The following is a 23,875-nucleotide window of genomic DNA, read 5'->3' on the forward strand; positions in this document are numbered from 1 at the left end:
CATTCTCATGAGTAGATACCTGGCTCTGGTCATTCTTCATTGTATCTGTTACTTCTAAGCAGCCTGCCCTTTCTTTTCATTGCATAGATAGTAGTAGTGTATAACACATGCATCACGTCAGCTATTCCTTAAAATAAAGGCATTGGAAGTGTCCTGTTAAATTTGATTGCTGTTCTTATTTTCAGATCTCAACTATAGCAGAAAGTGAAGACTCACAGGAATCAGTGGACAGTGTCACAGACTCACAGAAACGGAGAGAAATTCTTTCCAGACGACCCTCCTACAGGTAAGCAGGTTAAAAGCAGAAGCATTTTGCTTGTTGGATGTGTTCTTCACGTGGGATGCCAAATGGTGGGATTCTATAATTCTGTTCAGATTTATTGAAATCTCTCTGTTTTGTCCACTACTTTTTCTCATCTAATACCTAGAATTCAAGTTCTCTAGAAGGGAATTGGTTATCTGTCCAAGTGGTACTTGGCACTGTGGAGTGCTTGTGCAGTGCTGGGGTTCCTGTACACATGCAGAGCTGAAATAGTAACAGCAAAGCACTGTTTGTCAAGTTGCCTAGCAGAGTGACCAGCCTCCCCACATAGCTGAGCACAGATGTTCTGGTTTCCAAAGCCTTGGAAAGGTAACGAGTGTCATGTTGGAGCTTAGGATCTACAACGGTGTTCACTTCATCACACTTTGAATTCTAGAGACAGTCCACAGGAAAACAGAATTACAAAGAAAGTTCCTTTACACCCAAGCAGCATTTTGCAGTGAGGTAATACAGTGCCTGCACTAAAAAAGGCTTGACAGTCCACTCTCTGTGGGACAGTGCTTAGTCTAAATGTTGCAAATGGCAGCAACTGGTTGTGTTCAGTCCTACAGTCACAGTCAATAGGACCTGTAGCTGGGATGTTTCAGTTGTTTGGGCTGTGGAGAATTAGCCTGTGTAAATAGTTAACAAACTGCTTTTTCTTTATACGTGCTAATCTTACAGCATTTCTAAGGCAGGGTTTTTAGCTCCCCTGTACACATAATTGTGCTGCTTAAAACTCAGCACTGTCTCCCAGGCAGCTGTTCCATTAAAAGCTGGTGGCCCTGTACAGGCATTTCTGCAAACCTCCTTTATACTTGTCTCTCTGGCTGAGGACATGATGGTCTCTGAAAGGGAGCAGTTCCTCTGATGTGAATGATGAGGTTTTGCATACATTGCTTTCTTCAGATATTTTGTGGATGAAAGCAGGAAAGAAGTCAAAATGCATGAGACACAAACATGTTTTTAAGAAAAAGGAAATATCGCAATTGTTGAGAAGCACCTGTGCTGCTCTTTGCTAGCTGCCTTACTCATCTGTGCATAGCACTCTGAACAACTTTCTCCAATAAGAATTCGAAGGTAGTCTGGGTTTTTCATTTTACACCCATATTTGCAGTGCTGGATCACTGTACTTCCCAATAATTATGCATCAAAAAGACGTTTTCTCACCTTTTACTAAAATCTCTACAACACACTGTCTTTGCCAGAAAAATTTTGAATGACTTGTCCTCAGACGCCCCAGGAGTGCCAAGGATTGAAGAGGAAAAGTCTGAAGAGGAAACAGCTGCACCTGCCATCGCCACTGTTACGGTGCCAACTCCCATTTACCAAACCAGCAGTGGGCAGTACAGTATGTAGTCTGAATTTCTCAGTGGTGCTAGTAAGTGGGGATGAGAAGATGAAGAACTATTATTTGTATAACTGTGTGGGCTAGGGTAAAGCAGGAGGTAAAACTAAGATTACTTTATTTGACAGCTATACCTTTTAAACATATTCTTCTTATTAATATTTGAAATCTTCAATTAACATTCTGGGATTGTTTGCCAGCTAGTGCAGCTGCTGCTTCCAGAGGCAAAATATGAGTTAAACATAATGCTGTTATAAACTTTTTAACTTCAGGAATCAGATGAGGTAATTCAGTAGTTTCAGTTTTTCCTGGCAGACTATTAATCCAGGCTAAATCATTACCTAGTTAATGGAAGATGCATTAGTCTGCCATTGCACTTTTTAGAAAGTCCTGAAAAATAAGGACTTCAGCAAGCTTATTTGAAGCACGTAGTAAAAGAGTTTCTGTGTTTTCATTGTCTTTACTCATTAGATTTTTTATCTACAGTACTTTGACTTGAAGGGTTGAGGTTATAACACTAAAACTAGAATTCACATGTTGCCTCAAACAAATATACTCAGTATTAAATATTCAAGAGGAAGAAAGAACTCTCAGTTCATGTCTTTCTCTTAAAGTGTCTTTAAAATGTTGTTTCTCTGTTTACTCCTTAGCCACTTTGACAATATCCCACCTAAATATTGAAATGATGTTAATTCTGCTTTTCTACTATAAAATAAACTGGTCGTGTGGACACTTCAGATTTTGATATGTCTATATATAACAATACAGTGAAATTCTGTGGAAGTAGAAAGGAGAAGTGACATCTCAGTACACCTCAGTACACAGCATAGAGGGAGAGAAAGGAAAAAAAGCAACAAAGACTGCATGAAGGAAAGAAAAATGTGTGAAACTGGACCTGTGTGAGCGAAAACACTGCTAGGAAGGTGCTGAGGAAGTAGTAGAGAAGGAGAGATACAATCAGAAGAGAAAAAAGCCAAAGCAAGAAGAAAGTGAAACACAAGATGGATAGCAGTAGCAGCAGAGGAGACTGAAGGGAGTAAAGCATGGAAGAGGCAAAGAATTTCAGATGAGGAGAAAAAGGCAAGGAAAAGACCTAAACCAACCGGAAGAATACTAACTAATAGAAAGTATTTCCCAGGGGAGGATTGTAGCTCCTCTGTGTGATATTGTTTTACCAGGGAAACTAATTTGTAGTTTAATTTGTATTTTAAGTTGTATTTTAAGTTGTATTTTAAGTTGTGGGTGTGATTCAAAATATGAATCTCAGGAAAAATTAAAACCTTACTGTCAAAGTATGGTTACTTTAAACCTACTTGAAAGCCTTGGATCTGGTTTGAGGGCTTATAAGGGTTCAACGGCTCTAACTTGGTCTGGTAGTCTTCTATGTCTAGGTTAATTACTTTATATTAATGAGTAAATCAATGTCTTAAATGCTGTATCCCTTTTCCTTGTCTGCAGTTGCTATTACGCAAGGAGGAGCAATTCAGTTGTCTAACAATGGCACAGATGGAGTACAAGGTCTCCAGACATTGACAATGACCAATGCAGCTGCAACACAACCTGGCACTACCATTTTACAATATGCACAGACCACAGATGGACAACAGATACTTGTACCCAGCAACCAAGTTGTTGTACAAGGTGAGATGCCTCACAGCCAGTCATTCTGTATAACATTTTCTCCACACAGATTCATCTTGCCAACCTAAAGTCCTCAAATGTGTCAGGAGACAGAATTAACAGCTTTAACACAGATCAGTCTCCAAAATAAAAGGAAATTCTGGGCAAAGCTGTCACATTTTCTTGGAGCCTTTCTCTTCAGTTCAATACCTTTATAGATATTTACTTCTTGAAACAGTATTAATTGTTTTAACATGATTTTTATTACACATTCACAAAAACTGATGCTACACTCCATTTCAAAATTCAGCCAGAGTCATCTGCAACAATAGTGAATTTAAAGCAAAGTGTTAAAGTTAGGAAAGAAACTTGTTTAATATGTTCTTTCCATAAGGACACTTTTATTTATTGGTAAGTTCTCTCCCTTTTCAATTGGAAGCCGTAATTCCTTTTTATTGTGGGATTGTAACTAGTCACCAGGTATTTAGTCATTGGAGTTTTAGAATAGAATATAGTAATAGAATACTTAAGGATTGTGCCTTAAGATGTCATTTGATCAAGACCTCCACTTAGAACAGGACTACTTCAGACTTAGACCAAGTTACTTTTTATTTTATTAAAATTCTTGTTTTGATTAATTGGGAGTAAGAGGGAGAGTTTTAAAAATATTTATCAAAGTAACAGAAAACTATATGCCTGCTTTTATGATTCTAAGTCAGATAATTCAAAGTTATCCAGAGGAGAGGTCTCTAGGCACCAGTAAAAAAATATATGGGTGCAAAAAATACTATTGTTGCATTGATTTTCTGGATTTTGCATTCTTAACCACATGTAGCCTCTTTAGGTGATATCAGATTTTTTATGATCTCAGGCAAGTATAACACACTTGTTAAAACAAATAACGGAAACCAAAGACCCCATTCTCTATTCTAGAGAAATATTAAGTTGTGCACCTAACTTGCACACAGTTGTTGAAGTACAATATGACCCCTACGTTTTTCATCATGCAGCTGCCTCAGGAGACGTGCAGACCTACCAGATTCGCACCGCCCCTACCAGCACCATTGCACCTGGAGTAGTCATGGCATCATCTCCAGCACTTCCAACCCAGCCAGCAGAAGAGGCCGCACGGAAGAGAGAAGTGCGTCTAATGAAGAACAGGCACGTACATTTAGATCATTATAGATCATATAGATATGTATAGATATATATATCATATAGATATGTATCACCATAGATACATTTAGATCACTTTTTTATCCCAAATAGCTCTGCACAGAAATAGAGTGTTAAGCACTGAGAATCCTGATCTTTCTTAAGTCATTAAGGGTGCGAAGCAAAGAAACACACCTGCTTATGCCATGCATTGACTGTGAAACCTTAAGTAAGGGTGTCACCGTAAGTAAGAAGTTGTCACCCAAGAAGGCACCTTAGAAGCTCTCCTCTGAGAGGCACAACTCTTTCCTAATCCAGTAGAAGTTGGTATTTGGTGACACAAGTAGTAGCCCAAAATGACACAAAATTCCACATGTTGCATATGGCCCACTGAAGTGCTGCAAGCATATAAAGCTGTATTTGTAGGAGTGAACAGTGGATACTTGAGTCCTTTCAGGGATTACAAATCAGATTTTCTTCTTTCTGTCTCATTTACAAAGCAGAATATCAGCAGTTGCTTTTCGTGTTGACTTACCAGATAGATCCTGGAACAGATGCTCTTTTTTTTATTTCGTACAAGTTATTACTTACGTAGTGAGAAGAAGAGCTATCTTCAAACTTATCATCTTCTAATTTCCCAGAACACTGGCATTATCACCATTTTATGCAGTATTTGCATAATAGGACACTCACTCACTCACCTTCTGAAGCTGTTCTGCATTGCACTTATCAATTCAGGTCAAACAAATGTATGTTACATGTTTCTGCAGCATACTGCATTGACAAGCCATGTTGCAGGAGAACCTCCTGCAAGCATGTCCACCTGCAGCATCTATCTTTGTGCTCACTTTGCAAGTCAGTACCATTACTGTTGCTCTGCAGGACACCTTCTGCCTTGGTGTTTCTGCCTTCAGGATGCTCAGCTGCACATTAGCTCCTTTGAGGTATTTTTCAGTGGTATCCTTAATATATTGCCATCTGAGTTACTTGCAGGCAGCTCAGTCTTTACAGGAGAGTTTGATTGTCTCAAGACCTGCTTCAGCAGATTTACAATGCCGTGTTCTCTACACAGCAGATGAAGGCTAAAGAACTGTTGCTAGTGACTGTGTCGTTTTTTCTTATTTGAGTGGTATACATTATCACTGCAGTGATGCAGACATTACTAAGAAAATGAAAGTGTTGCTCAAGGGCAAATATATGAATGCTCTAAGTGCAGCATTTTTTGCACTGCTTGAACTTCCTGACTATTAGTATGTGGTTGGACTGCAGTAAAAGGTAGAGTTGTGACTATAAGAAGATCAGTAGATGAACACCACTTGTATCCATGTTTTTATTATTCATCTATTTATTATAATAAAAGCAATCTAATTATTACCAGCATTCCACTCAGACTAATAGCTCCAAGTTAAATCCTGCAAACAGAAATTTATGTTTGAGTAGGCTCCTCTTCTCACAGCAGCAGATTTCTATTGGTGCTGGCAAATTGGGATCTGGATATTGAAATGAACCTTAGATGTTGATAAATTGTTATGAGCTCAGCCTTTTCTCCTAATCTGTGAGTGTTAGAGTACCTGCATATTCTAAAAATGGCAGTACCACATAGGGTTTGACCCAAACAATCAAGTAGTCGTACTTCCAGTCTGCAAGTAATTGTTCTGGATTTGAATGTCCTCTTTTGCTTTGCAGAGAGGCAGCACGTGAATGTCGCAGGAAGAAAAAGGAGTATGTGAAATGTCTAGAAAATCGAGTGGCTGTGCTTGAAAACCAAAACAAGACACTGATTGAGGAGTTGAAAGCACTTAAAGACCTTTACTGCCACAAATCAGATTAATTTTGGATTCCCATTTTCACTTGTCCAGGTGGGATGAGAGACTGGTTCTGGCTATACCCAGAAAGACAAAGTAAACTTTTTATTTTCTAAACATTTCTTTTTTTCTATGCGCAAAACTGCCTGAAGCAACTACAGAATATACTTCGTCTGTGCTTTGCATCAAACTGTGAATGTTCAAATATTTGCCTCCACTTCTCCCCCTACAAGATTATTTTCATCGTCAAATAATCTCAGCGTGAAGAAGAACAGGCTTCTTTCTCATCTCCCATCCTCTTCAAGGAGTTAAAATGGTCACTTGGGAAGTAAATGCGGGGGAGGGTCCTTTTGTAATGATGTCAAGAATTTGTGCTGAGCTCTTTCCATTGCCTTAGAGACAGAACTACCCCAGCCTCTTGGCCCAGAGAGCTGTGGGCCACATATGTGAAGCACACATGGTGCAATGAAGAAGCAGTGGTTGCCAAAGTGGTTTCTCATGCTTATTTTAAGCTATAAAAATACGTGTCTAGGTGGCATGCCAAATGAAAGGCACTTCACAGTCACATTCTGTGTGTGGAGCTAAAATACCTTTTCAAACTAGCCCAGGAGGAGTTGTTATATGTAATCTACATCACTAGTCCCTCCTGAACTAGTGAAAACTCCATGCCTCAGACACAAATGGATCGAAATAAGCTTCACTGTTCAGTTGTTGCTTCTTGAAGCATAGTGTGTGCAAATGTGTGCAGCATTCCGAATGCACAAAAAAAACCCATTGACTTCATATGTTACTGGTTGGCAAACAAGATTTGAATGGGAAAGGAATCAGAATGAAAAAGGTACAGCAGTGATGCTTAGTAAACAGTCAGATAATAAGGCTAACACATGAAAGCACTGCCTATTTATATGCAGAACAACTAAGCAGTTGAAGCGTGGCCAACTCCACATACATACTCCCTGATGACAGTATGGTTTGTCTGATGTCCTCTTAAGCAATCATGTATTTCTATTTCCCTACCACTATCATATGTAAAGGAAATTATTGAACTTGATAGAAGCATTTGTCCTGGTTTACTAGATTATTTTTCAAATTTGGAGGATGTTTTCCATGCATAAATTAAATTGCAGTATGGTAACTGCCAGGACAACCTCAAATATTGAAGGGGACCTCAGACACAAATATTCCAACCGGCTTCTGCTTCTCAAGAGACAATATTAATTATTTGAACTTGCCCAGGCTAAATAGATTCTTAATTTATTGAGAGGATTTTTTTCATGCAGAGGGTCAGATTTATCAAGTTGTCAATGTAAGTAGAACTACTTACCTGCCTCAGATTTTTGCAAGATCAGACTTCTTGTGTGTACTAAGGAAACGTTTCTGGATTTACATTGTTAAAAAAGTAGATAATGTTAAAAATAATACTGTAATCAGCATTAGGACTTCCATTATGTGTCAAAAAGAATCACGCTCTGTTTGTTTCCTGGCCCCCTGCAGCCAGGCTCTTCATATTAACTTGAGTGATTTGATGGAGTAACTTTGGGCTTTTGGACCAACTTGTACGTTTAGAGACGTATGAATAAGACTCCGGTCTGTACCAACACCTTGCCTAGCAAAGTGTTAGCTCATATTTTTTTCCCATTCTCTCTATCTGTTCTTAAGATAAATTTCAAAGATGAATTTCTAAGAGGTTATACAATCAGTGTGACGTTGCAAGAACATTTGCAAGACTCTTGGCAGTTGAGTCTCAAACAACTAAGCAGTATTAAAAGTTGTAGTTTTCTCATTTGAGAGGGCATTCAGTTTCCAAGAGACTTTTAAAGGAGCAGGGTTAAACTTGTAGCATTATTTTTTTCTAGAGTTATCAATAATTTCAGATTGTATTTCAAATAAGAGATCATGAGTATTGGAATTATGAAAGAATTCATTTTCAAAATAAGTTTTGAGGGGGTTTATAAATGGTCTATTTTTGTCTGCCATAGAAAACTGATTTTCATGTTTTTATTTAACAGAATATGAATTTATTAGTTTAGCAATGGAAATTTAAAGAAGACCCTAAATTCTCAGCCTCGCCTACCTAAAAATTGTCTGATTCTTAAAGACAGCAAACACACGCATTTTTGACGGTTTCCAGTTGTTCAGAACTAACACTAGAAATGTTGATGATGCAGGCGTAGTTCTCATCAAATATGTAAGCTTATGATGGCTTAATTGACAGAGTTACACGGAATGGTTCCCCCGGCTTTGAGAATTGTGTAAAAGGCCCTGAGTGCCTGCATTAAGGCTGTTTGTTTTGCAGAACCACCTGTGTGCAAAAGCTTGAGGTTCTGTACTGCACCTCTGTGAGACTAGCTGGGAGCTGGGGGACGCTCCTAGCCATGGCCGTGGGCAGTCCCAGCACAGAGCCTGGCAGTGCATGGACCAGGAGCCTACAGCTGGACCTGGACCTGTTTCTTCTGTTACATGGCTGAACCAAATCTATGTGGCAGTGAGAGGAGAACTGCATTACCTGTCTGTCTGTGTGTGGTCTGTGAGTAGTCTATCGTGTCATTACTGTAGACTGCAGTAGCAACAAACATTTCACTGAGAAAAAGAATGTTATTTTAAAGTACATAGGCATCTCCAAGAATCTTTATTTTTATTTATGCTGCACTGAGGATTCAAGGACTTGAATTTCTTAAACAGAAATTTTTAATGACGATGATAAAAAATGTATTAGGCAGAGTACAGGTCTGACTAGGGTTACCCATACATGCTTTACTATTCATAGTGACCCAAAAGGGGAAGGAATACGATTCAGACATTTGCTGATGTGTTACCAAGCAGTGAGATTGGGGTAATCAGCTTCTATAAACTAAGGCCATTTGGAAACAGGACAGCAGTAGTGCTGGCGGGGGGGAAGGTTAGTTTTATATCTCACGATCGTGAGTTTTCTCGAACCGATAGCCTGTTTTACCTGAGGAGAGGGTTAGAAAGGGCTAGATCCATTACGTTCATAATAAACGAGGATTGATTTGAAATATAATTTTTGTAATGTCATTATTTTGCAAAACTACAGCACCAGTCAGGCAGTTAAGATATTGTCAGAGGTGCTCTTTTAATTTAGATATTCTTGGAAAATACATATGTATAATATATGTACATATATATATATACACACAGTATATAATCTACAGCTCTGAGAGCTTTTAAGTCAGGAATGCTGAGTATTATAGTATATGGAGGTCAGAAAAAATTTTTACTTCTGTGTGCGTCTGGGTGTGTGCGTGTGTGTGCGTGTGTGTGAAAGCCTCCCCCTGCCCAGTCCTTCTGGGCTGCATTATTTAGCGCTTATTACTGATTTGTTTTGTGCTGTTTCTCAGTTATCCATTTTTGAGAATTGTATTTCATTTTTCATGGCTTTTGTGAGTTGGTTTGTTTTTATCTTTTTTTTTTTTTTGACAGAGATTTTTGAAATGATGTAAACAGTTGTTTTACAACAGCCACCACCCCCCAGAATAACTCACTTTTGTGCTTTTTCTCTTTGGCAGCTATATATCAAAGGCAAAACAATTGGAATGGTTGTTGAGGTGTTGCTTTTTAAAGGAACCACTGGTAAGACTTCTGTTTTCCTCCTAGAGTAGCAGCAGTGCATTTGTATGTAAGCAGCGATTTCACCAGAAGCAGGTAGTTGCTTGTATCTGAAAGCACAATTGTAGCCTGTCACGCTGTCAGGACTGTACAGACTCCTGTAGGTTCTGGCTCTTCTGTAGGTCGTGTTTGTGTCGCAGACCACTATCTTCTCTGGTACTTTACATTGATCAGAAAATCGGAGGGGCGTTTGGAATCATTAAGAGGCTCAGGAAAAAAAAAGTTAGATTTAATAAGGAAAACAGCCCTGATAGTTTCTGATCAAAATTTGTACTACAGTCTTGTTTTGTTTTTTAAATCTGGGCTTCCAGTAGACAGCAGCTGCAAGTAGTCATCTGAGCAAAGACTAGCCTCTGCCTTTTTATCGTGTTAGACAGAGAGCCAGTGCTTTCTGTGGGCTAAAGACTGGTCTCTGCATCACAGCAAGTTCATTATCAGTGGTTGCAAATGCATGACAATTCATAGGGGATGTCATTGGTTTTCTAAGACCCTGTTTTTATTGTCATTTTTTACCCTGAAGATGGTTAGTGATGTCACATTTGCCAATGATCTAACCAAAAGGTCATGTATTTATTTTTGTTACACGATATCCTTTGTAAATGTTTAATTAAAATGTGCACTTTTTAAATAAAAATAATAATAATAATAAAAAAGCATAGAAAAAAAAAAAAGAAAAATTGGGTTTGCTTAAGAAGCTCCCGGGCACAATTGCTGCGATCCCGCTGCCTGCACACAATTCACTCCTCTCCCCACAGCAGTTGGCTCTTTCTCCAGTGTAACTTGCTGATCAGCACCTGGCTTCCAGCAGGCACTGCTTCAGACTGGCAGGAGATGTGAGTGGGTGGTACTGAAGATGGCAAAGAATTAAGTATGTGGTGTCTCAGAGCAGTAGGTACAGGATGGATGTGGCATTATTTTTAGACAGAACAGGTTCAGTGATCCCAGGTGAGAAAGGGAGATAACTCAGAAAGAAAGCCCAGCTCTTTCTCAGCCTCTTTATTCCCCTTAATTTGAGATTTAGCTGCGCATTTTAAAAGCTGCATTCCAAGAAAATAAATCAAAACGCTTTATAAATTTTTGACACTGGGAATTAAAGGTATGCTGACAGTGTGTCACTTTGCTTTAAAAGAAAAAAAAGCACAACTAACTTATTTGTGCAGAAATGATAAGTTAGCTATAATCCTGAAATCTGTCACGGTAAGCAGGTTTTAAAAGCATACAGTACTTTCATGGTTCTCATGTACTGTGCCTGGGAACTCATTTCCCTGAGCTTTTGTATTTGCTGGCTGGATAAGACTGATTTTGCAGAAACCTGAATGTATCGTGAAGCTCAGCTGAAGTTCTTTCTGCTGTGTGCTGGTGGCAGGTTCGGGATTGTGGATAGACATGGCTTAAATCTGTGCATCTTTTAGGGAAAGGGACCAGATCCAGGTGGTAAGAGGGGTTGCATTTTAAGTGTTTTGTCTTGGAATGTACTTTTTACATGTACTTAAGCTCTGTCCTACAAAGAGACTTGCTCTGGCTATTTTTTGTAGCACAAATTGAAGACACCGACCTGTTCTGGTGCTACAAGTGCAGTTCTTGGCCTGTGGTCCACGGCAGTGAGTCTAGGTCTCACTTTCACCAACAAGGAGGAGGAAAGCCAGCTGTCCCTGGGAGCTGTGTGCTGACAGGGAAAGGGTCAGGGAGCAGCCATAGTGATCCATGGTTAGCGCTCCTCCGTGAGCTGAGCACTTGCTGTTCTCATTGCTTGGGAGCAGTCAGTTCACTCAGTCTCAGCTTCAGCAATCTGTTTCTCTAAATTAGGGAATAGCTGAGTGAGAGCAAGGGGAAGGTCTTGAGCTGGTCAGTTGTCTGGAAATGGCCACCGTTAAGAACTGAGGGTAAATGGATGCTCTCCACAAGCTGTGTTTTATCCAGGTGCCACTCCATTTTTTTTTTTTGTGTGTGTGTGTGTGTAATAACATTTATTTATATTAAAACATAAAGTTTAAAAATTCTGAACTGCGACTTTGTATGGGATTTAATGCTGTGCTGCTGATATGGACTTCTATGGATGCGATGGGGAACAGGGCAAAAAGAGGTGCTCGTTGGCAGCCAGCCCCTCCACAGGCTTGTCCACAGATCAGTTGTTCACTTCAAAAATGAGTTTCTGGTTGTCTGGATTTATAATTTAAAATTGTTTTGGAACAGTGTTTTTCAGGGAAGCTTCCAGAGCAAGAGTTATTGTTCTCCCTTTGTAATGTATGCTGGAAAGGGCAAGTTCACCTCATCTGCATTTCTGGTTCTTTACCCAAACCATGTTAGCACAGAACAGGGTATTTGAGCTCAACTCCCACGTACCTGTGGAAGTTAAAAGACTGAAAGAAAATCCATTGTTGGGGGAAAATGAATCCTTTTTTTACCTTTCCCCAAAGATCTAGAAACATCCCTGTTGTGTTTATTTTTTTTACTTATTTTTTTGTGCTTTATCTGTGTTTAAAAAAAAGGAAAAAAAAAAAAGCTGTACTGGGTTATAATGCATTTTATTAACACTATGTACATATTAGCTGCTTTATGTTTTCAGAATGGTAGTAATTGCTTTGTATATTAAAGTGATTCTTGTGAATTTGTGAATTATTGTCATAAAGACGTGCTTTTTCTTACTGTAACCTTTGTGGTATAAACTGTCATAACTCCCTTTTTACACAAACATTTATGTGCAGTCACATAAACATGCTTTAAAAAACTCTAAAAAGTCTCTTTTTTGAGCAGGATTTTCCCTTTGCACTAATCGAGAGGCAGAGCTAGATAGGAATGCAGGAAAGGGCACATTTTAAGCAGTCGATGGTATCCTCATGACATGGTGTGCTGTAAGTATTCATGAGTATTTTCCCAAACAGAGTGCTTTTAAAATCTCAATCAATTTGAATTAATTAGAGGGTAAATCCTGAAGACAAAGTTGCATTCTTCCAAAGTTCCAATCTTCCACTTCTGATACTTATTTTTAAACTTCCTTTCTTGTATCTGTTTTGGTGGTACTTAGTTCTGTTTAATAATGTGTGAAAGATTTTTTTCCTTTCACAGTTTAAATATGCTATCTTTCCCACTTTCAAGCATTCCTCTTAAGCCATGTACTGCTGATTTTGAGAACAGAAGAGAAGGCAGCAAACATTACAAAGATCACAAATTGATTATGTAATCTGCAAGGTTGGATCAAACCACGGGACAAAAGCCAGAACAAATCCATCACTGATGCAATGCACCAAGGGAAAGAAGAAAGGTCGACTCATTATGAGTGGGATTTTGTGGTTTTCATAACTAAGCACTTTCATAGTGCTGTTCCTATATTTGTTCACAAAATCCACATCTCTGCAATGAGGGGAATCCCAGGCAGGTTAGTTTGTAAGATAAAAATGCAGTTTGTCTTGAACTTCACACTGAAGGAATCAGGTAACACAGGTCCCTCTGCAGTCAGTACATCATCCAGTAAACCTGATACTTCTGGTGCTGAGGCACCTTGAAGCTCTTTGTCTGTAAGATACAGAGCTGAATTTTCTACTCTGTCTTCGTAATAATAAAGCACCGGTTTTGCAATGACACTGCAGTTTGTTCCCTCACAGAATGGCACATTTCAGAGACGGTTGCAGAAAATCACAGTATGTTCACGTCTACCCAATCACTTCTCTGTGTCTTGGATCCTCCCCCTAGGGTGAGTGTTTTTTTACTGTCAAAAGTCTGTTTATGCACTGCGTCACTACCCTGGGACAACTGCACCAACAAGTCCTCCATCCAGTTGAGTTCACATGATATTGCAAACCAGGAGTGATGCAGTGGAACCACCCAAAAGAGAATCTCACTGATTTTTTCAAGTAAACACAGTGGCAGAAAGTGCCTGGGCAGGGTGTCAGTGTAATTGCCATGCAGCTGCTGAACCATTAATGTACGTCATCTCATTCTAGATCAGAAGCTTGCCTGGGACCAATCAGTCGGAACAGGAGCATTTGGTTTTGCCTTAGGCTTACAGATGTCATTGCAGAGAGCTGCTCTCAGTACTTACCCAATGGGGCCATTGCTCCTGTCCTCCTGCCCTACACAGCTGGTGTGGTTCACTCCTGAGTCTAGAAGCAGCCAAGGCTGATCTTTTCTGCCTGCTCTCAGAAAGGTTGCTGATTGTAAAAGCAGCTACAAGAGAACACACAATGGGAGCTGCTAAACAATTAGAAAGCAATGCAATTAGATTGAGCTGTTCTAAAAATTCAAAACTTCTCATCATAGCAAGCCATGGAGCAAAGATTCCCTTTTTAACATCATACAGGTTGTTAAACTTCTAGGTTTTATTCTGTGCTGTTTAAGTATGCTTTTTAAGCAGGTTCCTGCTAAGGAAGCAGTGCAGCTGCAGCCTCTTGCAGGGGCTGAGTACGGCCAGGTAGCAGACCTTCCCCAGGGGCCAAGTCACACGCACAGGCAGGCACAAGCTGCAGCATTCTGCTTTCTGCCAACCCCAGCCCCAGGGGAACCAAAACATGCAGTGATCACAGATGAGCTGAGAGAAGGAAGCACTAGGGGGGGGGAAGAGGAGCAGTGAGAACTGGAGTCCCATTCCAAACATTACAGCCAGAAACAGAATTGGGAGAGCTTGTGATTTTTTTCCAGATGTTGCTCACCCAATTGGTAGGACAGAAAAGACAGTATGGCACATTACAGCTCATACCATGTTCTGCTTTTAATTAAAGGTGCTGTCTTCCTTTCCTCAAAAGACTTCCAACACTAGTCTGAAACTGCAAATTCCCAGTAAGTACTGTTTTAGTGACACCGTGTGGCTTCTAAGTATACAGTTGTAAGCAAGTGTATTACAAAGCATCCGCCCTCAGGCGGAATTCAGAGCCAAGCAAAGAACTGAAGCTGAAAACAGACAACAGATTCTCCAGTGGCAAAATGCAAGGCCTTCAGACCTTGTTGGTGGAAGCTATAATGACATGTTATTTCCAGAATACGGTATGCATGTCACTTCTGGATCACAGACCCTCAGCATCTTCTCATTAGGAAGTCTGATGGAAGCAGGTATGGCCTCCACACTTGCAAGTTAGATACAACCACTAATTTCTAAGTCAGCTTGCTTTGAACTGTTGATCCCCCTCCTACCACCCCAGCCCTGTTTTCCCTGCTCTTCTTCAGTTCAGTAGTGGTAGCAATAGAACAGATTTATGGCATCTGCCTTTGTTGGGTGTGCCCTTTGCATGGCTTCTTTTACCACAGCGTTAAAAATGCAGGTCTGATGAGTTAAAACACTTTGAACTGAAGTTTTAGTTTATTCCACTTTTCTAAAGTTGAAGAAGTGATAAAAGGGAAAAATCCCATCTAATCTAATTGCTAATATAAGTTTCCTGTGAAAATTAAGTGGGAAAATTAAGATTTTTAAACCACAGATCTTTTGATTACATTTTTCATGCATGACAATTTCTGCAACATAAATCAACTTCAAAAATTATTTGATAAAAAGTCGTTGGAAGACCTTATGTATTTCTTACTGGGGAATGAAGTGGAAAATCAATATGCAGAAGGAGGATAGGAACTTTCCCTGCTGGTTCAGACTGAGTGGAAAAAGAAGCCAGTGAAATAACACAACCTCCATAATTATATGCTTAGGAACAAGTGTATTTAGTAGGAACAAGGAGAGGTTTGAAAAGGATCAGCAGTTTATTAACAAAGTATACAGTCAAAAGTCATCTTTGTGACCATGCCTCTGTGCTTTGTAGATATGAACATCCTTACTGTAATCATAGTGGACCTCATTTACAGAGAAACGGCCTTTCAGCATCTTCAAGAAGTTGCTATCCCGTTCATAGCGGATACGGCAGGAAAGAAGAATCACAGTTTGCTCTGAGCACAGGTGCTCCAATGTCTGAAGCAGTTCCTCAAAAGTTTCTTCGAGATAAATGATGTCTGCCCCCAGGATGAAGTCAAATGCTCCCGGAGAGAAGTTGCCTAGGTCTTTTCCCCAAGTTAGTTCCTTCACCACAGCCTTTGGGTGTAGTTCAGAAGGTAAGTTAGCCCACACGTTCAACTCCAGGAATTCTAGTGCTGGCTCCCTGTCTGTGATGGTAACGCGAGCACCTAAGTGGTACAGGAATATACGTCTCAGATAAATGCTTGATGTCCATAAATAGAGCATCTGGAATACAAAGCTTCAAGGTAAGCAGTCCTAATAACTGCTGAGATGCTTGATTAAAAACAAAAGAACAAAACAAGCCGAAATCCCACTGTCTGGACACATCCCATTCTTCATTAGTCACTTAAGAATATAAAATATATTCATATATTTCACACGAAGATTAAATCAGGTTAAACAAAAAGGTTTTCTGGCGCTTTTTCTCAGTGCATGAGAGTAATTATTTTCTGGTATGTGACAACAATTTTAAAAAGATTGTCACCATTAACTTGCTCTAATTCCTCATTAGAAGAGAAGCAACTGAAGAGGTCCGAGAAAATTTATGCCTGTGTGATTTCCTATGGCATTGCCACATTTTGTCAAACTGCTTTGTTTTTATTATTTTAACAGGCACTTTCCACTGTCAGTACAGCCCTGAATTACATGGTAATTTGCGACACAGCACAGATTAAACAGTGCTCAGCCCGTCTCGGCCACAGTAGTATGCGAGGCAAATCATTCCTCCAGACCTTGGTTTCCCTGTCTGCAAGATAGGCTAATGTGGCTTTGTGTGCTTTCTGTCTGCAGCTTTATCTGTGCTGCATTTCAGGAGAATTGAAAGACGACAAGCACAGCTCTTGCTCCCTAGGGGAGGAGATCTGCAAAGCTCAGTGTTGCGAAGCAGACTGCCATGGTAACAGCATCAGTCTTAGCAAGGTCCCACCATAAAGTAAACTGTGGTGGCACTATCAGTACAGTAAATAACACAGCAGGCTCTGAAGTCTGATGAGGGAGGAAGATGACTCAGGATATATCACAGTTCACATGTGTGGCTCTCATATGAACTTCTGCATGTGGATGTAAAAATGCCAGTTTTACTACAGCTGTAAATTGCTCACGGCAAACAAAACAACCCTTACCCAACAGTGTGGCCACTATTCCCAGCAATCCAGTTCCAGCTCCCAGCTCAATCACCGACCGATCCCTGAGATCGATGCCTCCCATCTCCAGATAAGCAGACAGGACGACAGCCTGAGCCAGGAGACAAGGTCAGTTAAGCGCACCTCAGTCACACTAAATCACAGCGCTTCTGATTTACACGGAAGAAGCACGCTATGAGGAGGGTCTGCAGCAAGGCTCCGGTCAGCCCTTCCGTGGAGGGCCCGTGAGCAGCGTGCGGTATCGTCGTGAGCTTTACGGAAGACCCTTAGAGGCAGAATACGATAACGGCCCCGCTACCTAACGTGCAGCGCCGAGGAGCGTTCCGCGGGGCGGCTTCTGCCGGAACCGACGCGGCCGCTCGGGCACCGCATCTCTCCCGCTGCCAGCGCCCCGCAGCCTCGGGCCGGTCCCAAAGCCGGGCCGTCCGGGAGGGCCACGGCCCCGACCGCCCGGCCCGCACCTACCGCGTCCCACACCACGGCCGCCACACCGCGCCGCTCCCAGTCCTGCCGGATGCGGACGGTGCGCCCCGCGAAGCGGTACGTGGCCGTCGGCCTGCGCAGGCCCTGCAACGCCCGGCCTTCCTCGTAGGGCACCAGCGCCATCGCGGCCGCTTCCTGCGGAACGGCGGAAACGCGGCGGGGCGCGGCCGAGCCGCCCCGCTCCCTCCCTCGCTCCGGCCGCGGCGGAACCGTGCGGAACAGGGGCCGGAGCGCGGGAGGGGTGGGCGGCGGCAGGGCTGGGCCGGGCGGAGGGGCCCGTGCCGATGAGCGGTGTCGGGCTGGAAGCGGTCATCGCGCGGCCGGATAACGTCGGACGCGGCTCCCGGTACGGCTGGGTCGCGGCGCCGAGCGCGGCCGCAGGGCCGAGCCGCTCAGCGGCGGAGGTGTGGTGCCGGTGCTCCCACTGCCTTGTTTGTGCACGGCTCTCGTCACCTTTGGCTCCGTTTAATCTCTTGTTTGGCAAAACAACACAGCGCGCCTCTCCTTTGTCTCCCTACCCAGTTCCTTGAACCTGCTCCAAAGCCTGCTAAAGGCCGTGGGAGGGCCGGGCAGCCGTCCTGGCTTCCCGGAGGCGCTCGGCAAAGACTCCGGCAGCAGGAGGGCAGTGCCGGCCGTGCTCCTCGTTCCCTGCACGGGGCCAGAGCAGGCGTGCACGGGTCACAGGAGAAGCGCCTGGGCGACCTGCGCCCATCTCCGGGGGCTGCACCGCTCAGCGGCTCCCTGTGCCAGCCCTCAAACTTAGGGAGCACAACCAACTTCAGAACACAGCCCTGCCCTCCCACAGGAAGCAGCAAATCTGGCTGGCAGAAGAAAGCAAATGTTGTTATATGTGAAAGCTGTTGATTTCAACAGAGCGGCTTTAGATTCGTTAACACCTTTGTGGAAGAGCATTACAGGCTGCACAGGGGAGCAGGAAACAAAGCTTGTTTGTAGGGTTCTGCTACTGTAGTGGAATGGAAAGCAGAATTCCACTTGCCCCAGACTGGTTCATACTTGTCTTATGGCAACTCAGACTTCTTTTCCTAAGCAGGTCAGAGCAGGTGTGATGATTCAGCTTACTGTGGTTTTATGTCTAAAGCACTGGTTCCTTGCCACTACTCCTACCTGACAATAATGCAGCGAATAGTCTTTTCTCAATAGTGTGTTTTTATAAGGCATATATTCCAGAGTATCTCAGCAGCTCAGCAGGCTCTACGAATCCTGCTCTTCTCCTCAGAAGTATTTCCCTTTCTTCCTTGCTAATATTACTTTGGCACTGACTTTCACACGCCTTAGACAGAAGGCCAGGAATTACTTTCCAGAGCATAACTTGGTAGTGAAGCTATTAAAAAGGCAATTAAAGGCTATTAAAGGGCCCTACATCTAACTTTTTTTCCTCTCTACAAATCTGTTTTCCAAGTTACAGTACTCAAGTATTATAACGGCAGAGTAAGAGACATACTTTTTTCCCCACCTTTCCTGACAGTAAAATGGCAAGGAAAATGTAACAACAAAGAATTCTATGCATAGGACAGTTGTCCAAAACTGAAGTACTTTTTCTCTCAGCAGGGTGAGAGCTTAGCGCAGCAATGAAGTTGGGAGAAATGTAACTCAGTTCGCCTTTAAATGCTGCAGAAGGCAATATGGATATCTGAGCTGCAGATAAATTTGCAAAGTAGGAAACTGCTCATTGTAAGGTAAGCAAGGGTGAGTTAAAGCAAAAAGAAACACTGCTTTCAATCCATTCTTATCTCACTCAACTACTTGATAGAACAGAGGTGCAGTATGTCCAACTGTAAATACTGCTCCCTCTGATGTCACTAAGCTTTGTGGGGTAATTTAAAGAAGTGTTTCAGAGCAGTGGTTCTTTTAATGCTCAGAAAATCAAAGAATCAAGTAGATGTCATGAAAATGAGAGCAAATTCTTTTAAGACTGTACTGGTACACATCTCTTACAGAAATCTTCTCTTGGCTGCTAAATGTTTAAAATCCTTCCTTTGAAATGAATACAGCAGTTCTTGTGATGGTTCTGCAGACACTGCATATACCAAATGGATCTTGGAGACATGCACAACGTGAGGAAAATACTGCATCCATCTCACAGTCTCTGGTTGCCACGGCAAAGACAGGTATAAATAGAAACAATCTGATACACTTTTTAAAAACTGTATCAGGGAACATGTGTTGTTGGTAACTGTCTGACAGCAACGCCTTATCCCAAATGGCCGCAGTGACTATTTGCCTGGAGACTTCTGAGCCTATGTGTTTAATCCTTTCTGTCTAAGCAAATATCAGCTATTTCTGCTTGTCCTTCCACTGGAACACAAGAACTATCTGTGAAGGAAAGTTTTGACAAATGTCTGTTTTGCTAAAAACTTCCGCCAATCAAACAAATGCTAACTAACACCAGGCATGGTGGGGAACTTGGAAAAGAAAGCTTTCTCCTCAGCTACCACCAGCAGCGGCCATTCAAGTGACTAGCAGTGAAGTGATGAACAGTTTTTACATGTTCACTGGTAGCTTCCACACACTCGGCACCAGAGAGATAGATGGGGCACTGAATTGCTTTCTGTTAAACAAAAAGGGAGTAAGCCAGAGATTAATTCTGCTCATTGCTGCTTGCAGTTACAGAATAAAGCCTGATTGATCTGAACCACCTTTGAAACCAACAGGATGAATTAAAAATGAAAACCTAAGTTTCTGCAGAAGCTAACAGGTTATCTGCAGACATTATAACTTGCTGGTTCTGCAAGAAGTGTTAAATAAGAAAGTAATGTATGGCATGAGCTACTGTGTCATTTTCTTTATACAAACACAGTTATGTTAAGCGACGGAAGTGATGAAAAAAATCATGAAGATGCTTAACTTCAGAAGTGCAGGGGCTGAAATGCAGAAAGTTTTGGTGCGAAGGAATAGTTCCCATCAGCACTATTACAATTACTCCATAAACCTCATATCTTGATCAACTGTCAGATATAATCATGGCACTTATTACAATCTCTTGATACAGAAAAATCACATCACTTCTGGTGGAGTTACGTGACTGATCTCTCAAAGGCCACACAGTTCTGAAAGTTGGCATTGTTCTGAAATCTTAATTAACCAACAAAAAGCAAAACGAGCCAGCTCTTCTCCCCGTAAGTGACAATGGCACTTTGGTTGCTGGAAACCTCCAGCTCTTGCTAATGCACTTTGCAGATCTGACCTACAGCCTCACATTGGTGTGCCAGCAGCTGGGCACTGGGCCGTGCTGGCCCTCTGATGGGAAGCAGACAGTGCTGTGCTGCAGGGCCATGGGAGGCAGGGAGGTGGGTTGCAATGCAGATGCTGCTGCCCTCCTGCAGCTCTCATGTGCAGGGTGCCTGGCTGGGGGCTGCAAAGCACCTGGCTCAGGTGTCTGCCTGTGGGATGCTGCTGCGCTGGGAAATGTGCTGCAAAAACACTCTTTGGTGGAGGCTGAATGTAGATCCAGAGGGTTAATTTTAAGTGCTCGCATTTCTGATGTGTTCCGTAGGTGCAGAGTTATGTAATTGGAGGGAAAATTACAGTGTAAGCCATGTACTGTATTAATTTACAACTAGTTAATGACAACTAAGGGCAGTTTGAAAACAGTTCTATAGGCAAGCAGACAGCAGCTAGAGCATGCAGGTAGATGCATTAAGTTCTCTTTTTCAACAAGTAGAAACCAAGAAAAATGTTTTTTTGTTGGTTGGTTTATTTGTTTATTTATTTGAGATAGTATTAGGCAGCTTTTCTCCACTCTTTAGAAACAAAACCCTTCAGACAAAGGAGAAGAAGCACTAGGCACCCGTAGGCAATTTCTGGTGCCTCAGACCTCACAAGAAGGGCTCCTCAGGGCCTCCTTCCAGGCTTTTCATGGCCCATGTTGGAACTAAGCCTTCAGAAGTTTTTCTTAAAGCTATGGCTGAGCTTACACATGCAGTTTGCTGTTTCTGAATGAAGTCACGCATGCCATGTTCATGTTTGTGTTAAAATACTGGAAAGCGTTTCCCTTTTCCTCATAGGAAAACTGCATACATGACCTGGAGTACAGCTATTTCCAATGCTTGGCTCCTCAGGAAGAGGAGCTGTGCCAGCTCTGCCCAGCAGCACAGAGCACAGCCTTCTTGATTTCAGCGCATCTGAGATTCTATTCTCAGGTGTAAGGTCTCCATAACTCCACTGCTGCAGTCCATTCTCTTGAGTCTCCAATACCTGCGAATGCTAGTTTTATGTTTTCTTAGGACAAAATGAAGACAAGATCCAAAAAAAGACTCCAAGGTCAAAAAACATTTACTGCCATATGCTTGTGCTGTTGGCATCACTGCAGTGATCCAGGTGCTCGCATGCTAAGAACCTCTGCACTGCCTGTGCTGACATCCAGGATTGCTGCAGAGACACAGAGGTACAGGTGGGATCAATTACAGCCATGCTGGAGTCTGTGTGCTGCGAGGCACAGCTCCCAGCCCTGCTGGCACTGCTCACCGCTTGTCAGTAGTACTGGAGGTGATCTGAAAACTGAGAACGTTAGGGCTACTAAACCTCACCCTGTGACCCTGTGTGTTCTGAACAACCTCACTGGTTTCTTTTTTTACTCACACCCTAGCGGAAGCACTGGATCTATTTCCCTAAGTACTTTTTTTGTTTCAGTTTTTTTCCCTTAAATGGCCACAGCCTTATGTTACTGCTGAGCCTCAGAAGACAATCATGCCTGCAGTATTTTCATCCTGTCAGCTGGTGCTGGATTTCAAAACAGGATGCCCACTTTTCCCCCCATTATTCACAGCAGTGAGATGCAGAATCCTGAGCTTTTGTTTCCAGTTGGTTACACAGTCCAACGTGTGATTCATTCTTCCTGCAGCCATGTTTCCAGGAAAAGACAATTCTGTGGCCCCTCTCCAAGTCACCCGCAGACTGCTGGAGGCTTGAGCTGGAGAGTGCTCCTGTGCCTGCAGCTGAGACACTTTCTAAGAAGAGATGAGGGGACGAGGCCTCAGGCGTGGACTGCTGTTATCTCCCAACAAACAAGCAAGGAGGGACACAGCCTTGGGAAAGCACATGCAGCACAGAATCAAGGTGCAGATAAGAGCAGAATGTACAGGATTTAAAATTCTTGGCCCTGTGAAGCACAACAAGCATCTGCAAAGAGCTAGTCTCTGTTCTTGGGATTGAGGCTGATTGCCAAGCCAATGGTTTAAGGGCCTGCAGTGTCCCTCCAAATATTTAGGGAGACTCCTGGCTGCTCGATGGCATTGGTGTGGACTATAATGCCCATGGATATTGGAGTTTCCCAAGAGTTGTTCAGACAGGAGCTGGTAGTGATGGCTTCCAGATCTGCTCTCAGGGATAAAGCTTCTCATGGCTCTGTGTGGTAGAGCCTGGGCCGGAGAGCTGCGTGGCCATGCGCTCCAGCACTTGGCTTCGGCAGCAGTCAAACACAAATGTGCATGGATCTGCTGGCAAGGAACTGTGGTGGGGAAGGCCTGGGCTGGGCAGTGCAAGGGCTTGTCTGCAAACAGTGCCAGTAGGCAGCAACTCACATGTGTGGGGCCAGCAGGCCAAGTGCAGAGCAGAACCGCCTCCCCGTGAGCCTGTGAGCAGGAGCACAGCACCTGCAGTGCCCTGCCAGGTCTGGCAGCCTTCCCTTGTTCTGCCCCCCATGTGCAATGACACAGGTAGCTGGGCTCACAGCTCAGCAGCAGCAGGATAGGCTCCAGTGTGTGAGTTCAGCAACGCGTGAACTCCCCACGCGTTCAGCAAAGAGGGAATCTGGTGCTTTGTGTTTTCAGAATAAACCATGGCTCTGTTCCATCTCCATGTTTAGGGAATACAGACTACTGCTGTGACTGTGATCTGACTTCATCTTGCAACCCTATGTGGCCCTGGGGTAGCCTGAAGATCTTCTGGCAGTTACAGACATTTCCCCAGAGGGCCTCTGTTTGGGTTCATTTCCCAGGTTGTGGAAAGTAACTTTCTCGTTCATGGAAAGTGAAGTGAGCACGCTCTCCCCACCGTGCACCATGAAAAGCCAAAGGTGATCTCTGGGAGCAGAACTGAAGGCCTGTAGAGCAGCCTGTGTGCTGATGGTGAGCATCCAGCTCAGGAGGGCTCCTGTGCGGCGTTAATGCCAGCCAGGGTGTGAGTGCCAGCCCAAACCCTCGGCTGCTTCTTGTGTGTTCTGCTTAGGTCACATTTTCTCCATGAACACCAATGGAAGGGAATGAAGTACTTTTTATCTTCATAAAGCGAGGTTCAGGTTTGAAAGGCCCTGCCAACACAGAACATCCCAAGGCTGCTGCACTCCCATCGGCCCGGTGTGCAGCGGGAGGGCCGCGCCCCCAGCACATCGATGGACATTTGTGCGATGGGAACTGCTGACTCACAGGGGTAAATCAAGCGAGATGGCAGAAGGACGGCACGGGAGGAGGATGGGACTGGCAGTGAATCGCAGCGAACGGCGTTCGG

At 42.9% G+C, this 23,875-nt stretch overlaps 2 protein-coding genes and 1 long non-coding RNA gene across 10 annotated transcripts in view; 2 read left to right on the plus strand and 1 right to left on the minus strand.

Moving 5' to 3' along the window:
- The window catches only part of CREB1 (cAMP responsive element binding protein 1), a 40,035-nt gene extending 27,744 nt beyond the window's left edge, over positions 1–12,291 (plus strand). For all 3 annotated transcript variants that reach the window (XM_048952642.1, XM_048952644.1, XM_048952641.1), the window contains 4 exons: positions 186–286; positions 1,510–1,652; positions 3,108–3,290; positions 4,280–12,291. In XM_048952642.1, the coding sequence (XP_048808599.1) occupies positions 186–286; positions 1,510–1,652; positions 3,108–3,290; positions 4,280–4,473 (621 nt within the window). In that variant the 3' untranslated portion in view covers positions 4,474–12,291. The remainder of the gene's footprint in view (positions 1–185; positions 287–1,509; positions 1,653–3,107; positions 3,291–4,279) is intronic.
- Positions 9,640–17,545, minus strand: METTL21A (methyltransferase 21A, HSPA lysine). Of its 2 annotated transcripts, XM_048952645.1 has the most exons (5): positions 17,393–17,545; positions 16,907–17,018; positions 15,611–15,952; positions 13,896–14,020; positions 9,640–13,369 (listed from the first exon to the last, which is right to left on the minus strand). In XM_048952645.1, exons 1-5 carry the CDS (start codon positions 17,531–17,533, stop codon positions 13,310–13,312), a joined length of 780 nt encoding a protein of 259 aa, XP_048808602.1. In that variant the 5' UTR covers positions 17,534–17,545; the 3' UTR covers positions 9,640–13,309. The 2 variants fall into 2 exon arrangements, with proteins under 2 accessions (XP_048808602.1, XP_048808603.1); XM_048952646.1 differs by lacking the exons at positions 9,640–13,369; positions 13,896–14,020 and having other exon boundaries at positions 15,886–16,010.
- LOC125696662 (uncharacterized) lies at positions 16,948–23,382 on the plus strand. 5 transcript variants are annotated; one of them, XR_007378470.1, is made up of 4 exons: positions 17,655–17,756; positions 18,977–19,107; positions 19,369–19,539; positions 22,272–23,382. It is a non-coding gene; the product is annotated as an uncharacterized LOC125696662 (long non-coding RNA). The 5 variants fall into 5 exon arrangements; XR_007378471.1 differs by lacking the exons at positions 17,655–17,756; positions 22,272–23,382 and adding an exon at positions 16,948–17,035 and having other exon boundaries at positions 18,980–19,107; positions 19,369–20,410; XR_007378468.1 differs by lacking the exons at positions 17,655–17,756; positions 22,272–23,382 and adding an exon at positions 17,361–17,467 and having other exon boundaries at positions 18,980–19,107; positions 19,369–20,410.
- The last annotated feature ends 493 nt before the right edge of the window (positions 23,383–23,875 follow it).

This window comes from Lagopus muta, chromosome 8 (genome assembly GCF_023343835.1).
Source record: "Lagopus muta isolate bLagMut1 chromosome 8, bLagMut1 primary, whole genome shotgun sequence".
Lineage (NCBI taxonomy): Eukaryota > Metazoa > Chordata > Aves > Galliformes > Phasianidae > Lagopus > Lagopus muta.